The 24,298-nt window shown below is 43.2% G+C and overlaps 1 protein-coding gene across 10 annotated transcripts in view; it reads left to right on the top strand.

The window, feature by feature from the left end:
* Positions 1 to 24,298, top strand: part of macf1a (microtubule actin crosslinking factor 1a) — a 413,795-nt gene that overhangs the window by 222,189 nt on the left and 167,308 nt on the right. For all 10 annotated transcript variants that reach the window (XM_060942802.1, XM_060942796.1, XM_060942794.1 and 7 more), the window contains 2 exons: positions 6,812 to 6,889; positions 8,615 to 8,707. In XM_060942802.1, the coding sequence (XP_060798785.1) occupies positions 6,812 to 6,889; positions 8,615 to 8,707 (171 nt within the window). The remainder of the gene's footprint in view (positions 1 to 6,811; positions 6,890 to 8,614; positions 8,708 to 24,298) is intronic.

The raw sequence follows: 24,298 nt of genomic DNA, 5'->3' as shown, positions 1-24,298 counted from the left end.
CTTTTATTGACAATATGAACGACACAGATCCGATTTTTTCAAATCCGACCCAGGCCGTTTGGATATGTGGTCCTAATTCCGATTCCTATCCGATCTTTTCATATGCGACTTCAGTCTGAACCGCCAGGTCGCATTCATCCGACTTACACGTCATCAACAAGCCACAAACGTCACTATTCTGCGCTGAAGTAGGCGGCGGGTCTCTCAAAAAAAGTTACAACAACATGGCTTTGATGTTCCTTTGAACGGAGGTTGCAGTCACTACCCCGCAGAACGCCTGAGCCAAAACCCTTGCCCTCTTCCTTCTCAACCTCCTCCTTAACATCAGGCTATTGTGCATGTTCTGGCTCCGTCGCAACAACAACTGCATCATCGCCAGGTACTCCATGCTGGCTACTGTCATACACAGGAAACTTTAGGTTACTTCCGTAAACACTGGCCATGCTCACTGCGTGTGACATCGTCGTATCCTGCAATGCGCATGCGGAACACTTTTAGGTCGCTTTTCGTTCATACTGAGGATCACATACAAGTCGCATATATTTGTTAATGTGAATGACGTCACAAAAAAATCGGAATTGAGCATTAAGCCTTGCAGTGTGAACGTAGTGTTAGTCACCAGTTAACCTAACTGCATGTCTTTGGACTGTGGGGGAAACTGGAGCACCCGGAGGAAACCCACGCGGACACGAGGAGAACATGCAAACTCCACACAGAAAGGCCCTCGCCGGCCATGGGGCTCGAACCCGGACCTTCTTGCTGTGAGGCGACAGCGCTAACCACTACACCACCGTGCCGCCCGCATGACTCCATGATGTGCATTTTTATAGCTGGAATTAGAATCGCCATCGATGCACGTGTGCATTAATGGTGGTTTATATGTACACATTTACACAAGTTCTGTGTACTCTAAAGCTGTAAGGATTACTAAGGCCACTGACCGACGTTCTCACGCCCACAGGATTACATTCATGCAACAGCACACACTTTAACCTGGCATTTTTATCCATACGATTTTACACCGACTTTAAGGGAACCTGTATCACTTATAGTTGTGTGCAACAGTTTGCATATACTTAAGATAAAATGAAGTAGACAAGTTTACACTTTTGTGGTTGGGATACAAAAATAAAGAAAAAAAAAAGCCCTGCTCACCTCTTAGCCCAGAAAGCGGGGGGATGCAAACTTTTGCACGCAATTGTATTGTAATTTTTCCACTTAATTAACTTCCGTATGATTGAGAGGGACCTGGCGACTTGTCCAGGGTGTACCCCGCCTTTTGCCCGTAGTCAGCTGGGATAGGCTCCAGCTTGCCTGCGACCCTGTAGAACAGGATAAAGCGGCTACAGATAATGAGATGAGATGATTGAGAGGTAGTCTGTGCTTAAAGCCTTCAGTTCTCGTACCTGTGTATTTACAATGCTGTTCGATCCAGCTGTCACGGACCTCAGCCACACCTGGATGAGAAACATCCAGATGTGGGGGAAAGTCCTCAGTTTACTTCCTCAATAAAAAGTGTAGTTATTATTCTTAATCAATACAGTAAAAAAAAAAAAGGTCCCTTCCAACGCCATGTGGTGCATAGGGTGGTGCCGATCTCCGTTTCCGTTAGCCTGGGCCCGCCCATCCTAAGCGTGACGCAACACGAGGGCCTGTTGCGAGCTTAGTCTGGCCAGGCAAGCTATCTACAGCTCTTCCAAGCTCCCGAAAAATCGGGAGCCAATCAACTTTGAGCATCTCCAACGGCCCTGGGTAGAGGCGTGTTCAAGGCAGTGACGTAGTAGAACTGCGACCGGAAGCCATAGATTGTTTACAGAATCTATGCCGGAAGCGCTTCATTCACTAGAAACGTTACGAACATGGAGTAAGTTCTCATTGAAAACGGAGCAAAGAGCAGCCCTGGAGGTATTTATTGAAAGGAAGGACGTTTTCGCCTTGCTCCCGACCGGCTTCGGTAAGAGTTTAATCTACCAGTTAGCCCCGTCGCGTCACATACGTCAGAGGAAAGAGTGATGTGATTGGTTTAAGCTTCGTCACAGCCTTTTCTGGATTCGACCAGTAGCAAACTGAGGCATTTCAGGGAGGCAGGTCAACCACAGGCTCTGGGAAACGGTTGGGCTTAATAGCTTGGCCAGACCAAATGCTCGCAGAGCTTTGAAGTCACGTTAGCCAGACTCCGTTTCCGTAGCCCTCGGCCTCTCGCCTATTGCCTAGCTAAGGTTACAGTGGAGGGCGAGTCCTTTGGTAACCGCGAGAGTTTGACTCCCCACTCGCATCTGTTTTGCAGCATGCCTTGCCAGACAGCAGTAGGTACCGTTTTTATGATGGTCTTTGGTACGACCCGACCGTGAATAGAACTCATGATCTTCCGATCGAGAGGCGGACACGCTACCCCTAGTGAAACAAATTACACAAGTTAAAGTAGAAAAGTATGTATAAACGCTTAGGTTTTCTTAGAAAATGAAGAATAAGGTTCACAAAAGCAAGACGTCGACCTCAAATCACTCGCTGACTTGAGTTATTGATGGTAAATTAGTGCCACTTTCACCAGGGAACACGGGAGAAGACTCGCTTGATGATCACGCTGATGATCCAGACAAACTAAAAGCAAATAGCAAGCTGTCACAAGCCAAACCTCCTTGGTAAATACAAGTGTGTGCGCAGTGAGAGAGAGATTACGGTGATGTTTGTCAGATCTCATTCTTACTGCCGTCAGGAAGTGTTTAATTATTATTATTATTATTTTAAAGCCGTCTGAAGTTAGTCATTTTATGACTGTACAAATATCTTGTTGTAGAGAAATGTAGTAATGTTTGAAAAGATTTTTTTTCCCTTTTGAAATGTAGTAAAGAAATGTCAAAAACATATTATTAGATTAAAGTACAGATGCTTATAAAGCAGCCATAAGTACACTGAAAAAGTAATTATACTTTACGGCTTCTCATCTCTGGTATCTTCCAGTAAATATATTTCTTGAATTGTTCCTGAAATATCATTTAGATGGATGTGAACACGAAGGAGTGACTGATGCACAATTACTTGGACGTGTAAATTAAAATAAGTGACTCTCCTTTGACCAATATTTATATATCGAGGATGTTACATGGTCATCCAAAGAGATGTTTATCTTCAGCCTCGGTCACAACCGTGCAAGAAACGCATGGAGCGCGCGCGTGAAACGCACGGAGGGCGCGCGTGTGACGTGCTGATTTTCGAGCCGTAGACTGGCCACAGACCGGCCGCAGAGGTTCTTTGTCATGTCAAACAAACTCTACGGGCGCTTACGTTTTTTTCAGGTTGCAAGACAAACTTGCGGCCAACGTGCGTCTTTCTCCACAAACAAAAAAAACACAGCGATTTGGGAAACGCCAAAAATCGCACGGCCGAAAAATCGTACGTCCGGTTGTGACCTAGGCTTTAGAGTGGTGAACATATTCACGAGTGAGTGAAGTGAACAAGTGAAAAAATTTTCAACGCAACTTCATATCTTCACGCCACCTTGTCGTGTTCCTCATACAGTATTATATAGACACATCCACCCAAAAAAAAAAAAAAAAAGGCGCTTGTTATTCAAAAGAATTTTAATTTTGAACCATTTCATCGTTTTGATAACACATGTCTAGTGAGCGGGAAAACTCTCGGAGTGACGTCATCAGAGTGAAATATCGGGAATTGTTATACATCCAGGACACTTTTTTTTTTTTTTTTGATGGAATAAAAACACGTGTTCCATTCCTTTCTAACGTGTTTCATTCATTTGGTTTGATAGCATGCAATATCGTTAGCATATCGCTTATCCTACATGTATTACGTCACTCTACCCAATGGAGAATGAGCGTGCAGTATGGTTTGATATTGCATGGTTGTCAAGACATGATGTCACATGTCAAAGACGTAAAACTTGCGCGCTAGCAAGCGACTGAGACTATTTGTAAACGAACACGGCTGCCAGGTTTGCTTCGTTAAATACGGAAGATTTTGAAAGAGACAACTCATTGAACACCTGAAAGGAATGTAAATAATAATAATAATGTTGGCTGGCTTTTTTCGTGGTATATCAGATATACATGGATGGAAACTGTGCGCCTTTTGGCGGATGACGCCTTTTTCACAGCTGTCTGGGGGACTTGTGTGAATCGCGCAGATCCGATGAGGTTTTTTTTTTTTAGGGGGGGCGTTGGAGTGTCTGATTATAATTTCATCAAAGTAAATTCTGTATTAAAATTACTAAATAAGCAAATGCCGTTACAGTCCATGAAATATAGGAAGTATAAGTATGAGAAGAAAACAGTAAATCAGAAAGCTGCGCCCGTAAAGCCAATTACGTAACTTGCGTTGGACTGATGGAAATCCTTGCACGTGCAGTGAAGTAACCTGGGCCCGCCCATCCTAAGCGTGACGCAACATGAGGGCCTGTTGTGAGCTTAGTCTGGCCAGGCAAGCTATCTACAGCTCTTCCAAGCTCCCGAAAAATCGGGAACCAATCAACTTTGAGCATCTCCAACGGCCCTGGGTAGAGGCGTGTTCAAGGCAGTGACGTAGTAGAACTGCGACCGGAAGCCATAGATTGTTTACAGAATCTATGCCGGAAGCGCTTCATTCACTAGAAACATTACGAACATGGAGCAGCGGCAAGCCTTTGACACAGTGGTAGATGCTGTACTGAAAGCATTCAACGGGAAGTTCTCATTGAAAATGGAGCGAAGAGCAGCCCTGGAGGTATTTATCTTCCTGTTACTCAAGCAGTTTCCGTCGCGTCACATACGTCAGAGGAAAGAGTCATGTGATTGGTTTAAGTTTCGTCACAGCCTTTTCTGGCTTCGACCAGTAGCAAGCTGAGGCATTTCAGGGAGGCGGGTCAACCACGCGCTTTGGGAAACGGTTGGGCTTAATATCTTTGCCAGACCAAATGCTCGCAGAGCTTTGAAGTCGTGTTAGCCAGACTAGCAGTGAAGTGCAGCCAGCAGCAGATAATGGCGCGCAGCCAATTGGCTTTACGTGCGCAGCTTTCTGATTTACTGTTTTCTTCTCATACTTCCTGTGTTTCATGGACTGTAACGGCATTTGCTTATTTAGTAATTTTAATACAGAATTTATTTTGATGAAATTATAATCAGACACTCCAACGCCCCCCCCCCCCCCCCCCCCCCCAAAAAAAAAAAAAAAACCTCATCGGATCTGCGCGATTCACACAAGTCCCCCAGACAGCCGTGAAAAAGGCGGCATCTGCCAAAAGGCGCGCCGTTTGCATCCATGGATATATTCCGGTCAGCTAGCATGATATTGAACTCGTCTTCACCTCGTTTATTATCATGCTAGCTGAATGGAATATCTCTCATTATACCATGGAAGAAGAAAAAAAAATGCCCAGCCAGTATTATTTAAACGTGTCACTCAGCTCCGTGATGTATTTTGTACGAAAAATGCAAGTTTTTCAACATGAAGATATGAAGTTTATCTTCTCATGTGATTTTTTTTTTTTTTTATTCTATAGACACATTCACAAACACAGTCCCCGAATTTATCGATTCAGTTCAGTTCATTGATTTCCTCACTCGTGAGGATATTGAAAAATGAGTGGTGTATTTCCCAGTAAAACCTTCCTGTCTATAAAAGTATACGGCTGCAACCAGCCACAAGGTGGTGTCAGAAATTCATCTCATCTCATTATCTGTAGCCGCTTTATCCTGTTCTACAGGGTCGCAGGCAAGCTGGAGCCTATCCCAGCTGACTACGGGCGAAAGGCGGGGTACACCCTGGACAAGTCGCCAGGTCATCACAGGGCTGACACATAGACACAGACAACCATTCACACTCACACTCACACCTACGGTCAATTTAGAGTCACCAGTTAACCTAACCTGCATGTCTTTGGACTGTGGGGGAAACCGGAGCACCCGGAGGAAACCCACGCGGACACGGGGAGAACATGCAAACTCCGCACAGAAAGGCCGTCGCCAGCCACGGGGCTCGAACCCGGACCTTCTTGCTGTGAGGCGACAGCGCTAACCACTACACCACCGTGCCGCCCGTGTCAGAAATTTTTGCTTCATTTTTCAGTTGCCGTCATGGCGTCCATCATGTAACATGCTGCGAAAATTAACCTGTATATGTAGTTATCGTTATTTTTGAGTGGCTCATACGGTACGTCTTCTACAAGCCGAATCCCATGTAAAAAACCTCAAGCCCGGTAGGACAGTTCGGTAATCAGCAACGGTGTTCTCGGCACTCGGTGTCCATTCTGAGGAAGTAGGGTTCTTGGTAACGTGCCACTTGTGCCTCGGTCATGAAGCTGCTCCTCTCCGTGTGCTTAGTGAGATGTCTGTAGATAGAGCTGTTCCTGTTCCCACTGCTGCAGTGATGACTGAGTCCACCTGCATTCTGCAAACAGGCCACTGCAAGTGTGTGTGTGTGTGTGTGTACATTAGCGTGGCTTCCTTGCCTCCTTCTAGTGTGTCTGATGTGATTTAAGCAGAAAGACTGAGCTTTTGTGTGTTTTTGTGAAAGCGGTAACTCGAGACTGTCGCAGTGTGTTAGTGCATGGAGTGATGATGAATGCAGGTTTTCTATTGGGAGATTTTATGCCAAATTTCCATAAACCGTTCCTAACGCTTTTGAGGGAAGCTTTTTTTTAAATGTATTTCATTTAAATGACTACCAATAGCCCTAAACCTTTTGCTTTTAATCTCGGTTACTTTTTCTTTCACTGCTTTTGGCTTGCAAGCGACGCTCTCCTTCCTCCCAGTGCCTGTAAGCTGTGAAATTACTTTCCCATTCTAATGATTTTTCTCTCCGTCTCACTCTCTTTCAGCCCAGAGAAAAGGGCCGCATGCGATTCCATCGACTGCAGAACGTGCAGATTGCCTTGGACTTCCTCAAACAGAGACAGGTATGGGAGACACACACACGCACGTACTCGGTGTGCTTCTCGATTCTTTGGTCTGTTTAAGTAGCTCATTACATTTCATTAAATTTGCTTTGCAAACTCGTGACCAGAAATCGAGCTCGTCTCGCCTCACAGCTAGCAGAGGTGTCTGAAAATTACAAACTGCTCCTTTAAGGAAAAGCTCGCGAGAGGTTAACAGTTGACCAAGTTGGTGGCAAATACTTTTGGAAGTATACTTTAGAAATAGTGGTACAGCCTGAGATTACGTACAATAATAACTGTAATTATCATATCCACATTATAATAATAATAATAATAATAATAATAATTTGAATTTATATAGCGCCTTTCAAAAAACCCAAGGACGCTTTACAATTATAGACAAAGAAAAAATAAAGAAAAAATAAAGGAAAAAAACTTAATAAATAAATAAAAAGTAAAAAGTCCACCAAGCAGGGGTCAGGATGTAATTCCCGTGGTGTAGCAGCCACAGTCCCACCAAAAAGCGCATGAAAACGAGTCCCACATCTCCAGCACAGCCGCCGTGACGCCGTCAGCCACATCGCTCAAACACCACGCCGTGGATCCACAAAGCGAGCAGAGAAGCACCGCCACGCAGAGAGCTGGTGTGTCCCAAACCGCCTGCACAGCCGCTGCGACACCACCGAGCAACATCGCTCGGAACATCACGCCAAGCGTTAAAGCGCAGAGCGCTGGACAACCACGATGTAAAATGAGCAACGAGCTCACTGCAGTCCACAGCTGGGAGCGCAGGCATTGCCCACGGCGAACCAAGGCCTGGAGGGAACCGACGCCCAAAACTGGATCCGGAGCTACACCACAACCGGTGGACAAAACACTCAAACATCAAACTACACAAACACACAGGAAAAAAAAATGAAAATTGAAAAAGAAAGAAAATAAAATTAAAAAAGCTCTGGTGAGAAGCAGCAGCCAGAATGCGTACGACGTACTCTCAACCGGAAACGAAAAAAAAAAGAAAACCTCAGTGAAAACATTCACTGGATATGAGCAGTCGTGCACTCTGATTGGCTACTCTACTGCTAGGCTGTCAGCTCATATACCGTGAGTAGAGAACAAAATGGCGGAGCGTGCTGCTGAACCATCCAAGGACGAAATAAAAACTACTCAAAAACAAAACCTCAAAAAAAAAAAGCAAGAAAATATGGAATGAAAGTATTTGATGGTAAGAACGTATCTCTTTTTTTTTTTTTTTAATTTTCAAGTATTATTATTATTATTATAGCATTTTTCACAAATTGCTACTGTCATTTTGCTGGTTTGTTTGCATTTTTCATCTTTAAGCATTAAAATTTGTTGAATTTTTTTAGACTGGTTTAAGGAAGAATTAAATAAATGTCTAAAGCTATTCTATACCTCGGCAAGACAACGCTTTCTACAAAAAAAAAACCACCTGAAGTCATTTCATGCAGCCATCGATAGGTTATTAAGATGTCCACCAAAGCGGGAATGATTTTGTTGATGTTTTGTATCAAATTTGATAAATGTATTGTTTATATGGATATAATTTATTCCGCTCAGTCTCGTCGTACATGGCTTATAGCTCATGTACGACTCGATTTTGTGGAATAATTGTTAAATCCAGTCATTTTATAATCATGCAAATTATTTGTCGTCATATGCAGAATGCTATTCATGTACATTTTTGTGGTCCACTTGAAATAACCTTCAGGTTATTCATTGCAGGTCAAACTGGTCAATATCCGAAACGATGACATCACAGACGGAAACCCAAAGTTAACTCTAGGCCTTATTTGGACCATCATCCTCCATTTCCAGGTACGCGTTCTTGTTTTCTATTCTAGTTACAGGATCGCTGGGTCTTTGTGAGAAAATGTGGAGATAATGGAGTTGTTTACTGTATGTATGGCAGTGCTTCGAGCTCAAATAGTTGCTGTTTTTTAGTCAGCAAAGTCCTCTTTTCTCAGCGAGAGCTGCAGGGATGTGACGCTAATTAAAAGCAGAGTGAGGAGGGCTAAATTCGGAGAGAGCGAGAGGGGGAGCAGTGCGAGAAGAATGCTGTTTATGGACTTGATCATCTGCTCCCTGAACACCGTGTGTATGAGAGGATTGAGCAGGACGGGACAATAGATGATGGATGTAGTGCAAGCTGGAGGTGAATTAGCTTGCAAAACAAAATCCACTGACAGAGAAGAGTGACAGAAGCCTTTAGGATGCGTGTCTGTGTGTGTGTGTCTGACTGTCCATGTCTCTCTGCATCTGTTTCTCTTTTTGTGACCTGACTGTGTGTGTGTCTATTTCTCGGAGTGTGTGTGGTCGTGAGAAAGGATGAGTGAGGGTCACATCTACACATGCGTTGTCGTGTTGTTGTTACAAAAGTAATCAGTTGGTTTCGATTCAAACGAGTTACCCGTTTACAGCTTTTTTTTTTTTTTTTTTTAAAGTAATGGCACGCTTTCTGTACTAAGGGGAGAATCGAGGACGTTCATGGAGACACAGTCTCGTTCCTTTGTGAAATCCAGAACCCTGTAGGTCTGAAAACCTAAACAAGAGATTTGTCTGCGTGTCTAACAGTTGGATTCTTTTTGTCTTGAGTGTCCTGCATGATGAAATGTAGACGATGTGCTAATCATGTGATTTTAAGGAAAAGGCTGCTTTTTAAAGCACAATCCCCTAGAGGGCGCCGTGGATCTCAAAGGCAGGATGATGTCACAAGGTGACATAGGGAGCCGGTTGCTATGGAGACTGTGTTTTATGTGACTCTGCAGACATGATGCAGCAGAGGGGGGGAGGAGAGGAGGACATTGGAAGGAGGGATGAAAGGAAAGTCCCTGGGCATGATGGAAATGAGCAGTGTTACGGTGGATGGTGGGCAGTTCTGAACAAAATGTGCAACTCGGTGTGAAAGTTTTCTGAGAGAAACCGTGTGAAGGAAGAGAACCCCTTAATTAATCCGTACGCTGCTGGCGACGGATCAGAATCGTACGTAAACGGTCACGTAAAATAAACGGCACCATCCTTCTTTTTGCTGCTTCAAACCTGTAGGCATTCTGGACTGCCACGGGAGGCGACTCATCCTGTGTCTCGCACTCAATCTGGGACACGTCCCCTGGAAACTACAGCTGCAATTGAGGCTAAGTCTGGACTGAATCGTCCTCGGTTTGTTCTCGTATTGCCCTTGTGCGTTTTTTGGGGTCGCTAACGTGCGTAAGGAAGAGATTTCTGTTTCGCCCAGATGCCGGGAGTGCAGCTCTCCCAAAGGAGCTGTTTACATTAGGTGTTTGGTGTGCTGAAACGCTCAGGAAGAAAACGGTCCACTCAAACCAGAGTAATGACACTGCAAGAGGGTCAATCATCAGATGGCTCCCAGCAGGGCTGACTGCTGAGGAACCTCCCTTCCCATTGCTAAAACGTTGATGTAACGATCTCTTCTGTGTACCATGTGAGCGGTATGGATGTTCACGAGTGCATGGGATGGGAGAAGGGCATTGAAACGAATGCCTGTTCACATTGCTAATTTAGTCTATGGTTGTAGAGCCTCATTAATTCCATCAACCACACACCACCGTGTCTGTGGGTCTGAAATTAGACTCCATTATGTTAACCGGACCATTGCATACGGGTTTAATGCCATCTTTTTTGTTAATTGGTAAGCAAGCGATCTTCCGGATTACTTGGCAGCTGACAAGCCTGCTTGGATTTTTCCTCCATGACCTTCCTGTTTCTTTTATTCCACTTTCTTCTGCCACTGGATTTCTCAGGTCCATTGAAGTGTCTGCGTAATATTTATTATTATTATTATTTCCAATATATATATATTTTTGGAGCCTGCCAAGTATCCTTTTTTACTTCTTTATTTTGTGGGTCTGTGTGTGCATGTACATGCAAAGCTCTGAGCTCACAACAGCGAGAACAAGTGAGAAAGCAAGAGAGAGGGAGGGACGAGGAAGCAGATAGGAGGAGAGCGGGAGGGAGGGAGGGAGCAAAAGCAGCAGCAGCAGTGTGTTGTGCGAAGCTGCAGCAGACTGGAGAGAAGACTTCTGTTTGCCGGCAAGGGAGAGAGAGCAGCGGAGTTGCCCAGCGACAGAGCGAGGAGGCGCAGGCAGCACGCCGCTACTGGAGCCCCTGGCTTCTCTTCATCTCAGGCCTTTGGAGGATCACCAATGAGACGTTCTTAGGATCACGGGATTGCCCAACCCAGAAGGCGCGCGCACACACTGCCTCTTTTCCACTAAGACACTTATATTGTCGGAGCCCCAGATCAATCAGCTCCATCGTGTACTGCTCAAGCGATGGAGCTCTTACTGCTTTCTCTTTGACTGACTGGAGCATTTACAGTTGTCTACGGTCATCACGCACACATCCAGGAACTGGATAGATTCGTTGGCGTTCCCCTGGACAGCACTTCATCCCGGCCAGGTTGAGGCAGCAAATACAGCTGCTTTAATCTGATTCTTCAACCAGTGAGACCAACGGCACAAGGGAGTGGCAGTCTGCCTGCAGAGGAGAACATCTTCAATGGAGAGACAAAGAGGAGACGGGTGCCCCAAACTAAAGTCGACAGATAGCATAAGGTGTTTCATGGGATTAGCCATGGCCACCGTTACCAATGTTGGGGGATAGTGAGTTGCGTGTGTTTATCTTTGGCATTTTTTTGTGTGCGCAGTGCATGCATGGTTGTAGTCTCTTGACTCTTAACGCTGTCTGCCCTCTTTATTGACATAAATGTCCTCGATCTGTGCATGTGACATCAGTTATTGTGGCAGTGGTGGCAAGACGCACTGTTCTCCGTCCTCCCCTTACTGCTGTTCAATGTCTGGAGACTGATCTAACGTTGCACGCCTTTGGAGTCTCACACATGCACACGAGGGACTTTGGGAATTTAAATTCTGTGCCGTCATTGGCTCTGATCAACAGATCATCAAAATTGCAAGGCTTGGCTAACTCTTCTTTTCTGCCGACTACCAGCAGATCTGTGACCTAATGTAATGCTACCTAGACCATTTTATGTTGGGGTGCTATTACAACTACGGTCATGACTACTGTTGCTGTAACACTTCACAAGTAGGACCATCAGCAATAGATGCTCATGGAATCTGGAGCAGAAGAACACCTTTTATTATTCCCTGGACAAACCAGCATGAATTCTGAGATGTTTGTATGAAAGCTTGTATTGGGACATGTTTTCCAAGCTGGCAGTCATGTGTCCTGACCAAATTTTGCCGTGACTGTGTGTGTATACGTACATGCTTGAGAGAGAGAGAGAGCTTGTGTGTGTGTGTATGTCTGCACTGCAGCTCTTGCCTTGTTCTTACTGAGGAATAGCAGCAGGACTATGTTGTGTGTGAGCCAAAATTGTTGTGCAGGAAACCCTGCTCTTCAACACAGAGCTTATGAAATGGTCTAGAAGGACCTTGACTTCTCGCTGAAAAAGCACTGAATCTTATCTCCATGGACAATGGGATTAAGGCTAAAATGGCAGACCTACTGGTGGACCAGAGTATTTCATCAGGAGAGAGGCGGATATCCCTGAAGCTCGCAAAGGTGCCATTATAATGTTGGCGTCTGAGTGAAGAGTTGACCACAGCATCGCCTGTCTGCTGAGCATGAACAGGCAGAGCAGCAGCAGGTGTCCAACACTGCAGAACTGACCGACAGAAGTTCAACATAAAGCATCTTACATGGTTTTACCTTCGTACCTCTGTCTTTCACGAGTTACCTTTAAAAACATAAGTGCCATTCATGTAACAGAACTTTTTCTTCCTACTTACTGTTGTATCTCGCCTTTTTTGTACACTGCTGGAAATGGGGAACTCTCTTGGTTGTGTAAAGCAGCCTAGAGAAACCGGACCAGGTAGCGCCCCTCCTTTGTCACCCAAGAGGAAACTCCGCTTCAAAAAGCGCAAAGTGAAAAAGGCACAGAAAGGTGTTGAAGCAGATGCTGAGAAGAAGGATGAAGGTGGGAAGGTTAGCCTGACAGGGGAGGCCACAGTTGGTACCACAGATTATGCTTTAAACAAACAAGGATCTATTAAAGCAGCTACTGGAACTCCTACCCAGGTGGTCCTAGTTCCTGGTGTTGCACCCATCTTAGGCAGCACAGGGACATTGCGAGGGAGCAGAGTGGCTATTCTATCTCCTGCTCCTAGCCCAGCATGGATGGGGGCATTCCATCAAGGGTCAGACGAAAAGCTGGCTGAGCAGTCCAAAACTAACGCAAACCTGAGCAGCATGACACCCGGAGGGGGTAGAGTCTACCGGGTTCAAGGCCGGGTTCAGGGTATTCTTGAGAGACCCTGTATTTTAAGTGCCAAAAGTGGGGAACGAGAGCCAGAGGACACGGATAAAGGTAGACCATGCGAACTGTTGGTTGATGATGCCTCAGAAATGGACCAGAAGGGAATAGTTCACATTCGCGAGGTTGATGGCAGGCTGTGTGTAGTTCGTACCGTCTACCCAAAAGATTATGGATCACCTTTGTGGCGTGACCGAGGAGTGGAAGTGCACTCAGAGCCACCTGTTGCGTCTCCTGTTATTGGTGGCATTCAGAAAGTACAAGTACTGGAAGGAGAGAGACCATCCACACATACCGGGATCACCAATCCAACAGTTGCTGTCGGTCAACCAGGGAAAGGATTCTTGTTGGACAATCATACTCAGGGTGTAGAAGGTACTGCTGGTCCTTTGCAGGATCCCCAGTCTTCAGGTTATGCCAGTGATGTGCCTGTTACCTCTCCAGACATAGCAGGTACTGCTCAGACAGATTGGGGAAGCTCTTCTGAAGTCCTGAACACTTCAATATTGGAGAGTCCCATCTCCCCACCAGAGAAACCTTCACAACCCTCCTCTCAGGTCAGACACTTGGTAATTCCTCTGTCTTTCTTGGGTAGTACTGACCAGTTCTATCTATCTATCTATCTATCTGTCTGTCTGTCTGTCTGTCTGTCTGTCTGTCTGTCTGTCTGTCTGTCTGTCTGTCTATCAGCGGCATGGTGGTGTAGTGGTTAGCGCTGTTGCCTCACAGCAAGAAGGTCCGGGTTCGAGCCCCATGGCCGGCGAGGGCCTTTCTGTGTGGAGTTTGCATGTTCTCCGCGTGGGTTTCCTCCGGGTGCTCCGGTTTCCCCCACAGTCCAAAGACATGCAGGTTAGGTTAACTGGTGACTCTAAATTGAGCGTAGGTGTGAATGTGAGTGTGAATGGTTGTCTGTGTCTATGTGTCAGCCCTGTGATGACCTGGCGACTTGTCCAGGGTGTACCCCGCCTTTCGCCCGTAGTCAGCTGGGATAGGCTCCAACTTGCCTGCGACACATATATATAAAATGAGTGATTCCACGCTTATGGGTACTGAAATGGGGACATGAACTTATTTTTAAAAATTCACCTAAAACCATTTCTTTTTTTTACCATCAGGTCACAAAACATGTAATCTTTAATGAATGATATGTTAAAAGATAACTTTAATTTTCTGAGATGTAATAAAAACATATTTATATGCCAAAGTCAGAACGTAACAGAAGTGTTGTGGACATATAGATTCTCAAGTTTAACAATGTAGAATTACTTTTTGAAACATAGGAAGGTGATGTTTTAGCAAATATAATTAATAAACGTGTGTAGTAGAATAAACATACACATTCTTTCAATAAGATTAACATGGTATATAGCTAGATTGTAATTAATTTGTAACAGACGCGAGATGGACAATCGTAACAGAAGTAATGTAACAGACATCATTTTGGAACTCATAGGCTTGACTTTGGCATATAAATGTTTTTATTACATCTCAGAAAATTAAAGTTATCTTTTAACACATCATTCATTAAAGATTACATGTTTTGTGACCTGATGGTAAAAAAAAGAAATGGTTTTAGGTGAATTTTTAAAAATAAGTTCATGTCCCCATTTCAGTGGAATCACTCATATATATATATATATATATATATATATATATATATATATATATATATATATATATATATATATATATATATATACACACACACACACACACACACATATACTGTGTGTATGTGTGTGTGTGTGTGTGTGTGTGTATATATATATATATATATATATATATATATATATATATATATATATATATATATACACACACACACACATATACTGTGTGTATGTGTGTGTGTGTGTGTGTGTATATATATATATATATATATATATATATATATACACACATACATATATATATATATACACACACATACATATATATATATATATATATATATATATATATATATATATATATATATATACACACACATATACTGTGTGTATGTGTATATATATAAGACACATTTTGTGTTAATTGTCCTCATCTGCCTGAATTCCCAGACTCTCAACTGTACATCATTCTGACTGTGTATATCATGAAGCAGATTTCTCCACCTCCTTCCTGTCCATTTTCCATGAGCCTAATCATCACTGAACAGTAAAGTGTGTTTTTTTTTTTTTCCTTCCTTCCCCCCCCACCCATTTTTTTTCTTTGCATGTGCCTGATTCTAAAATATTATCAGTCAACCATGGAATCATGTTCGCTAATTTAGCCAACAAGTAAAAATGATGTTCTGTTAACTGGAGCACACCTTGATTGTGTCGTGCAGCAAACGGGAAAGAATAGTATCTTTAAGAATCTTGAAAAGTAGTATATTATAGTTACTACTTTGCTATGGTTACACCACAGATGCCCCTTTTCCACCAAAGCAGTTCCAGGGCTGGTTCGGGGCCAGTGCTTAGTTTGCAACCGGGTTTTCTGTTTCCACTGACAAAGAACTGGCTCTGGGGCCAGAAAAACCGGTACCAGGCTAGCACCAGCTCTTTGCTGGGCCAGAGGAAAGAACCGCTTACGTCAGTTGGGGGGGGAGGAGTTAAGACCAACAACAATAGCAAGACCGTGAAAGGTCGCCATTTTTAAGCGCTGAGAAGCAGCAGCTGTACAAACGCGAAGTCATCCATTATTGTTGTTGTTGCTGTTGCTTCTTCTCCGTGGTGGTGTTGCTTCGATATTCCTGCCAAGGTTTATGCAAACACAGCGACGTAACTGACGTATACAGCAACGTAATGACGTGGCTCCCCTTAGCACCATGAGCTATGGAAAAGCAAACTGGTTCTCAGCTGGCTCGCAAGTTGAACGAGTTGTGAACCAGCACCAGCACTGGCCCCGAACCAGCCCTGGAACTGATTTGGTGGAAAAGGGGTAACAGTCTCATCTCAAGTCTAAAATCCTTCTCGTGCCATGCTCTGGTCTTCCCAGGCAGTCTCCCGTCCCAGTACTAACTAAGCCGTTAAGGCGTATTGGGTGGCGCTCATCTCCGTTTCCGTCGCCGTCAACTTCTTGCCTATACAGTTAGGGTTACAGCGGGGGGCTAGTCCTCTGATAACCCTGAAGGTTTGACTCCCCACTCGCATCTGTATTGCAGCGTGCCTTGCCAGATGGCAGTATGTAACCCCCCCCCCCTTTTTTTTTTGTTTCTTTTTTATAAATATGATCGTTTTTGGTATGACCCGACTGCAAGCAGAACTCGTGATCTCCCAGTCGAGAGGCGGACAGGCTAATCACTAGGCCAGCTCGTGGTACACCACAGAGTACATCATGTTAAAACATGGCCTACTTACCAAATGAGAAACTTGGTTTTATGGAAGGAGTAGGGGTTTTTTTTTGTCTTTTTCTGGTTGTTAAGCCGTTGTATCTGCTAGGGAACAATAAATAAAACAACGAACAGCCCTGAGACATAATTTTTGTCCCATGCTACTGATATTGATACTGCATCGCCACCCATGCTCTAATGTGAGCAGTGCTGAGATGCAGATACATCAGTTGCTTTATATCCAGTCTTCTGTTCAGTTCAGTGATGCAGGTTTATGCACAGTGAATGTGACATGTACTACTTTCCTGATCAGGAGCGTTCAGGAGGAGATGTTATGGATTTTGCTACAGCTGGATTGACAATGTCCTAACAGCCTGCTGTTTATCAAATAGCGGCTCCTTAACCTGTTCTGGGGTAGCAATAATCTAGAATTAAGTGGACATTGTCAATCTATCTGCTAGATGGGTCCATATTACTTTTTTTTTTTGTATATCGTAATGTAAATAGAAGCTCAGACGCATGTGTCGAGCAGATCAGTAGCTCACATTATGACTAGTCCTTGTCCTCATGCTCTGGATATCACGTTTCTCCACATCTAAAGCTGGATTAATCAGGACAACTGCAAGCAGGCCTTCTCAGGGGGACGAGTCTATTTTAATTTTTGCCTCACTCCATGTCTTATTATTGTTTTTTTTGGGCATTGTTAGGTCCAGTGTCTGTACGTTTTTATCTCCCAGGCATCTCTACAAATGTATATTGATTTTCTTCATCAGACATCAGGTTTTTTGTTTTTCTTTCAGCAGTCTTTGTCGAAATCTCTAACGGTATGAAAGAGGATGCCTCGAGATCTTGCTACCTTTAACTCGGCTGCGTAATCGTGTGTGAGCACTGTAGTGCAGGCATTGCGGAAGGTGCTAGAAACAGCTTTTCCCACCATGATTTTAGCACTAAGCTTTAGCTTCGCTGCCTCTCTCACACAGCTGTAGTACACGTGTATAGTTTCATAGATCACACACACAGTTAGTTTATTTAAAGGACATGGGACATGGATTTTTTTCTGGGTATAATTATGTATAAAGGACATAAGAAATGCCATCTAAATCACTGCAGGGCGTCAAAAATGTGAAAATCATCACATTATTCAACTTTTTTATACATCAGCGTAAAACAATGATTCGTTAATTAGCTAAGCGGTCACGTGACCCGTGACGTCGCAAAAACTTTTCAAGGAGCCAGCGCTTGGGTATCTAATGTAAACAGGTTACTGAAATGGACACCATCGACAGTGACATTCCCGATGTTTCACAGAGATGTGAAGTTAGACCCTATTGATTCGAACCGATAGCTGGAAATTCACATGAACATAGATCTTGTCTTTACTCTGACGGGTCAGATGATTCTGAGAGTGAGAGTTCATTCAGTCCCCATGAAACTGAAAGCGGTCGGCTCGATAACACTTCCTGGTAAGTTAAAAACAATTCTGCTCAAAGGCTAATGATCTGTTGAAAGAAGAATTATTTTTGTATCATACATTGAAAGTTCATCATAGATCTAGCTAAAGTCCGTTGCAAGCTAGTTTTTTTTTTGCTGATATTTTTCGAGATTGATTGAGATACAATGCTTCCAGAGTCCAAGATGAAAACATTCAAAATGTTGAAACGAGTCAGAATTATGATAATCAATAATTGATACACCCAAAATTATAATACCAATCCTTACCTCGGCTTTCAGTCGCTTAGCGAATGCACCTCGGCAGTTTTCCGCATGAGGCCCATGGTAAAACCACACTTCCAGGAGGGGCTGCCGTCTGCCTCCCAAGCCGGCCGAGAGCGCTCCTCGTCGGGCACGGCCAGGCGGGCGAATGCCCTGGTCCGTCCGCCCTGTCTAAAAAAATAATGGTACAACTCCGAGTGAAGGTATCAATGCGCTGCCGAAGCGCGCAGAAGGTGTTAGTACGCCTGTCATTATAGTGCGGACTTTCCATAGCATAGAAAATCGCCACATTTCAATTTGTGTAACTGAACTTGTTTCATGTCACTGGTCATATAAACCTATGTAAACAGGAAAAACGTGGAAGAGTTTGGTCGCATCTAACTACAGCCCCAAAAAATACCATTGGCCATACTGAGCCTAGCTACATTGCTAACAGGAGTGACAGCGCGTCTGACTGACTGGGAGGTCGCAATACACCATGATGTTCAATGTACGTTAAACACTCTAAAAACGAAACAATTTTCTTGTCATCCAAGACACAAAAACTATTTTGTCGCATTCGTCATCATCACGATTCACACTTCTCCATATTCATCTACCCGCTTGTGCTGTACCCGAAAGTTTTTGTGACGTATGATCACGTGACAGCGGCTCTTCCGGTTGTAAAATATGCATATCGGAGCTCGAGCAGAAATGCCATATAATCATCACGAATATAACGATTTTGCTGAATTTAATAGATAATTTTGTATTTGTTGATGCAATTATTTCATATTTTTAATGGAAAGAAACTGATACAGCGTGCATTTATGTTTCATGTCCCATGTCCTTTAAAGGATAAACCAATGTTTTTTTTGTTTGTTTGTTTTTTCCAACCTAACTTCTATCTGCTGTATCGGTCATGACTGAGATTCCCACAGAAGATAACTTTAGCGCATTCTGAAGAAACAGAAAACCTGTTGACTTGCTTCCAGGCTGGGATGACCAATAAACGTTTGAGAGAATCATATGTATGCATGTAGCTTCGTCCCCTCTGCCTCTTCCCCATGTTCTTTTCTCTTTTGCTTCCCCCCCCAAATATCCATCCCTCATTATTCGTCCCGTCTCACGCCACCCAGAGACTTCCGTCTGTCAGTCTTGATGCTCTGCACTACAGGTTGGTTATCCAGTATTCTCTAATGTGAGCATTACTGACACGCAGATGTGTTATTAGCTGCTTTACACATGCTCTGTTCAGTTTCCCTCAGGTTTTGTGGCATCCATAATATATGATCAGGCTAAAATTGGAAGCACTTGCATGTCCGATTTCTGAAATGACCAATTATGTGCATTTTCCGAAGATTAATACACAGTGAAGCCTGATGAAAATGAGGCAAAAAAATTTTAAATAGAATTCATGAATTCTTCAAAGGTATCAGGAAATTAGAGCCGGTGTTCTGTATCCTACCTCTTGGATTTGTCCTACCAAGCCTACTGCGCATGCGCGAAATCCAGGAGGGTAGGAAAATCCAACAGACTCGTCCGCCGAGCCGTGCTGCTTGTCAGGAAAATCCTACCTCAAGCTTCCAGCTGTTTTGACGCTGTTTTTTTTAATATTACATTCAAATTGTTTGATTTACTCAACCAAATAAGCTGTATTCAATAATTACAATGTAGGCATATTTGCAATTCAGAAACGTATAAAATGCAGTATTTATAAACAAACGAAACGATGCCCCGTCATAACTTTGACTGCACAGTGCCCACTGCGTGACAGAATTAGCAAGTTCTCATACAGACCGGTTTATTATTCAAAACAAGTCATTACAAATTATTTGACTCGGCCAAAGACTCGACCAATACGCACAAAACAAAAATCGGCAAATGCGTGAAATACTCACCGATTTTCTATCAGCCCAGCTGATCGGTAGGACAAAACTCGGTCCAAATTCCAAGATATGACGTCATGTGTTCTGCGCATGCGCAGTAGGCTTGGTAGGACAAATCCAAGAGGTAGGATAACTTTACAGAACACCGGAATTGCTTGATACTGCAATAAAGTACACAAATATTTCGAAACATGGTCTCTTAAGCCTAGGTCACAACCGGACGTACGATTTTTTTGGCCGTGCGATTTTTGCCGTTTCCCAAATCGCTGCGTTTTTTTTTTTGGTTTGTGGAGAAAGACGCACGTTGGCCGTAAGTTTGTCTTGCAACCTGAAAAAAAACGTAAGCGCCCGTAGAGTGAGTTTGACATGACAAAGAACCTCTGCGGCCGGTCTGCAGCCAGTCTACGGCTCGAAAATCAGCACGTCACACGCGCGCCCTCCGTGCGTTTCTTGCATTTTTTGCACGTAGACCAGCCGTAGGAGCACGTACAGCCGGTTGTGACCAAGGCTTTAGCAAAAGTTTCATCCTACTATACCTTTTATTCTTGGAACAGAACAATGAATTTGCTTGATATGGTTCAGCGTTTTCAAGGATTCTTGACTGAATTCAGCAGATGCCCTTATTCTTGCGTTATCATTTATTTTCTTAGTACAGGAAGTACAAATTATTGTCTCTGGAAACTACTTGTAGGTTACAGGTGCAGTGAATCGATATGAGGTTAAAAAAGGTATTCTTTTAGTTTGCTAAATTCATCTGAATGGATATTTCTGTGGAAAATAAATGTATTTTCTGCAGTCTGTGAAAATGTCTTGATGGTGAGTTAGTTGTTCGCCTGTGGCACACTGTGCGAGTGAGTAGATAGCCTGAGTTAAACAGGAGTGTATACGGTCTACTTTAAAGCATGGCGTTTCTTCCTGGCAGGAAGAAACTGTATGTTCTGCTAAATCCAGCAAATTCACTTCTCTGGGGCTCGAGCATATAACGAGCTACGATTTTTTTTTTTGGTGCGCCACTATGCACTTATTTTTGGGTTAAAGGATTCAAGTAGCAGTGTGTGATGATTGTAGTAATGCAGAAATATCATGATTGGCTCATAAGGTCGATGAGTTATTGCCGTGGCGTCCGTCCGTCATCCACAATTCAGTTAAATCGTACCTCCTCCGGCAATGCTCCACGGAACTTGGTCGCTGTTTTTGTCAAATTTTTTGCTTACGAGTTCATAATTGGGCCAACTTAACAAACCTTCCAGGCCTCTCACTCAACTTGTCTCTCCTCTCTCATTTCTCATCTGATTCCAGTTCCGATCAATGCTTTGGGTAGATCTTCCCATGAGGAAGAAAACTTGTTCATTTGTGTATTGATTTTCCTGTTGTAAACAATTTGTTGACAACTTTGTTTATTTTCAGTTAAATCGTATCTCCTCTCTCTATTCTCAGTGGATTTCAGTTCTGATTTTGTTTGAAAGAGCTAATCCTTCTGTACAGCACTTGGTCATTGTGTTGTCAAATTTTTTGCTAACGAACTGCCCATCAGGTCAACTTCACGAATTTTGGGACTTCTCATTAGAATTGGATCTCCTCTCACAGTTCTCACCCGATTCCAGTTATTATCGATGTTTTGGGTAGATCTTCCCTCAGGGAACAAAGCTTGGCCATTTTGTTCATTGATTTTCTTGTTGTAAACAATTTGTTTACAACTGTTTTTCAGTTAAATCGCATCTCCTCCCTCAGTTCTCAATGGATTTCAGTTGTCATCTCATTATCTCTAGCCACTTTATCCTGTCCTACAGGGTCGCAGGCAGTGGTCGAGTTGTAAAATCAAACCCGGGGGGATGGTGAAGTTTTTAGTCGCGTGTCGACCCATCGGTCGGTCCGTCGGTGGAAAACTGGTTTGCTTTTAGGAGGGTTTGCACACAACGTAGGTCTGTGGACCTTGTTCATTTACCAGACATACAGTATTTTGTGCTGATAAAGTGTGTAGTACACACTGTGTACCCTTTTTATTGTTGTAAAAAACACAATACACTGGTATTTTACTGTAAAACATGCACAGTGTGGATGTCATGTCATATTTAGTCAGTCTCCTGGCTGACATACAGTGGTGCTTGAAAGTTTGTGAACCCTTTAGAATTCTCTATATTTCTGCATAAATATGACCTCTAAAGCATTGTCAGATTTTCACACAAGTCCTAAAAGTAAAGAGAATCCAGTTAAACAAATGAGTGGCAAAAGTATGTGAACCTCTAGGATTAGCAGTTAATTTGAAGGTGAAATTAGAGTCAGGTGTTTTCAATCAATGGGATGACAATCAGGTGTGTGTGAGCACCCTGTTTTATTTAAAGAACAGGGATCTATCAAAGTCTGATCTTCACAACACGTTTGTGGAAGCGTATCATGGCATGAACAAAGGAGATTTCTGAGGGCCTCAGAAAAAGCATTGTTGATGCTCATCAGGCTGGAAAAGGTTACAAAACCATCTGTAAAGAGTTTGGATTCCACCAGTCCACAGTCAGACAGATTGTGTACAAATGGAGGAAATTCAAGACCATTGTTACCCTCCCCAGGAGTGGTCAACCAACAAAGATCACTCCAAGAACAAAGCGTATAACAGTCGGCGAGGTCACAAAGGACCCCAGGGTAACTTCTAAGCAACTGAAGGCCTCTCTCACATTGGCTAATGTTAATGTTCATGAGTCCACCATCAGCAGAACATTGAAAAGCAATGGTGTGCATGGCAGGGTTGCAAGGAGAAAGCCACTGCTCTCCAAAAAGAACATTGCTGCTCATCTGCAGTTTGCTAAAGATCACGTGGACAAGCCCGAAGGCTGTTGGAAAAATGTTTTGTGGATGGATGAGACCAAAATAGAACTTTTTGGTTTAAATGAGAAGCGTTATGTTTGGAGAAAGGAAAACACTGCATTCCAGCATAAGAACCTTATCCCATCTGTGAAACATGGTGATGATAGTATCACGGTTTGGGCCTGTTTTGCTGCATCTAGGCTAGGACGGCTTGCCTTCATTGATGGAACAATGAATTCTGATTTATACTAGTGAATTCTAAAGGAAAATGTCAGGACATCTGCCCATGAACTGAATCTCAAGAGAAGGTGGGTCATGCAGCAAGACAACGACCCTAAGCACACAAGTCGTTCTACCAAAGAATGGTTAAAGGAGAATCAAGTTAATGTTTTGGAATGGCCAAGTCAAAGTCCTGACCTTAATCCAATCGAAATGTAGTGGAAGGACCTGAAGCAAGCAGTTCATGTGAGGAAACCCACCAACATCCCAGAGTTGAAGCTGTTCTGTACAGAGGAATGGGCTAAAATTCCTCCAAGCCGGTGTGCAGGACTGATCGACAGTTACCGGAAACGTTTAGTTGCAGTTATTGCTGCACAAGGGGGTCACACCAGATACTGAAAGCAAAGGTTCACATACTTTTGCCACTCACAGATGTGCAATATTGGATCGTTTTCTTCATTAAATAAATGACCAAGTATAATATTTTTGTCGTTTGTTTAACTGGCTTCTCTTTACCTACTTTTAGGACTTGTGTGAAAATCTGATGATGTTTTAAGTCATATTTATGCAGAAATATAGAAAATTGTAAAGGGTTCACAAACTTTCAAGCACCACTGTACCTACCACATTCTCCATATTAGGGTGAAATGCAGATGACAAATTTGAAGTGTAACTTCATAGTCATGGTAGGCTCCTTTTAAATCGTTTGGTAAATAATTTATTAAAACCTCAGCAGGCAATGTAAATGAACAACTGAATCTTTTCATATCAAGTCAATAGAATTTTTATTCAAAGCTGAACATTGAGTTAAATACAGAGGTAGGTAGGGAACCAATAAGCTAAAACAAGCAACAGTAAATTGTAAATCAGGCTAAACTTCCTAAAAGATGTTTGAGGCATTATGCATTTTTTTGTTTTTTCCTTTTTGTTATTATTGTGTTTATTCTTATAATGTTGTAACGTTGATTCCCGCTGTTATCAAGGTCACATGACACCTTAACGTTGACGGTTACCAAGGAGCTGCCTTGGATACTTTGATACTTTGCTTCGATACATACCAGCACTTTGATACATACTGGATACAAGCTAGCAAAATGAGTTAAAAGCAGGCATCTTTGGAAAGTTTCTTTGGAAAGGGGAAAAGGCCCATTGAGGAGACAGAAGAAGAGCCTATGACGAAGAAAAAGAAAGCTGCATTTTAG

The sequence above is a fragment of the Neoarius graeffei genome, chromosome 16 (assembly GCF_027579695.1).
Source record: "Neoarius graeffei isolate fNeoGra1 chromosome 16, fNeoGra1.pri, whole genome shotgun sequence".
Lineage (NCBI taxonomy): Eukaryota > Metazoa > Chordata > Actinopteri > Siluriformes > Ariidae > Neoarius > Neoarius graeffei.
The sequence above is the reverse complement of the archived record's forward strand: the minus strand, read 5'-3'. Positions and strand labels throughout refer to the sequence as shown.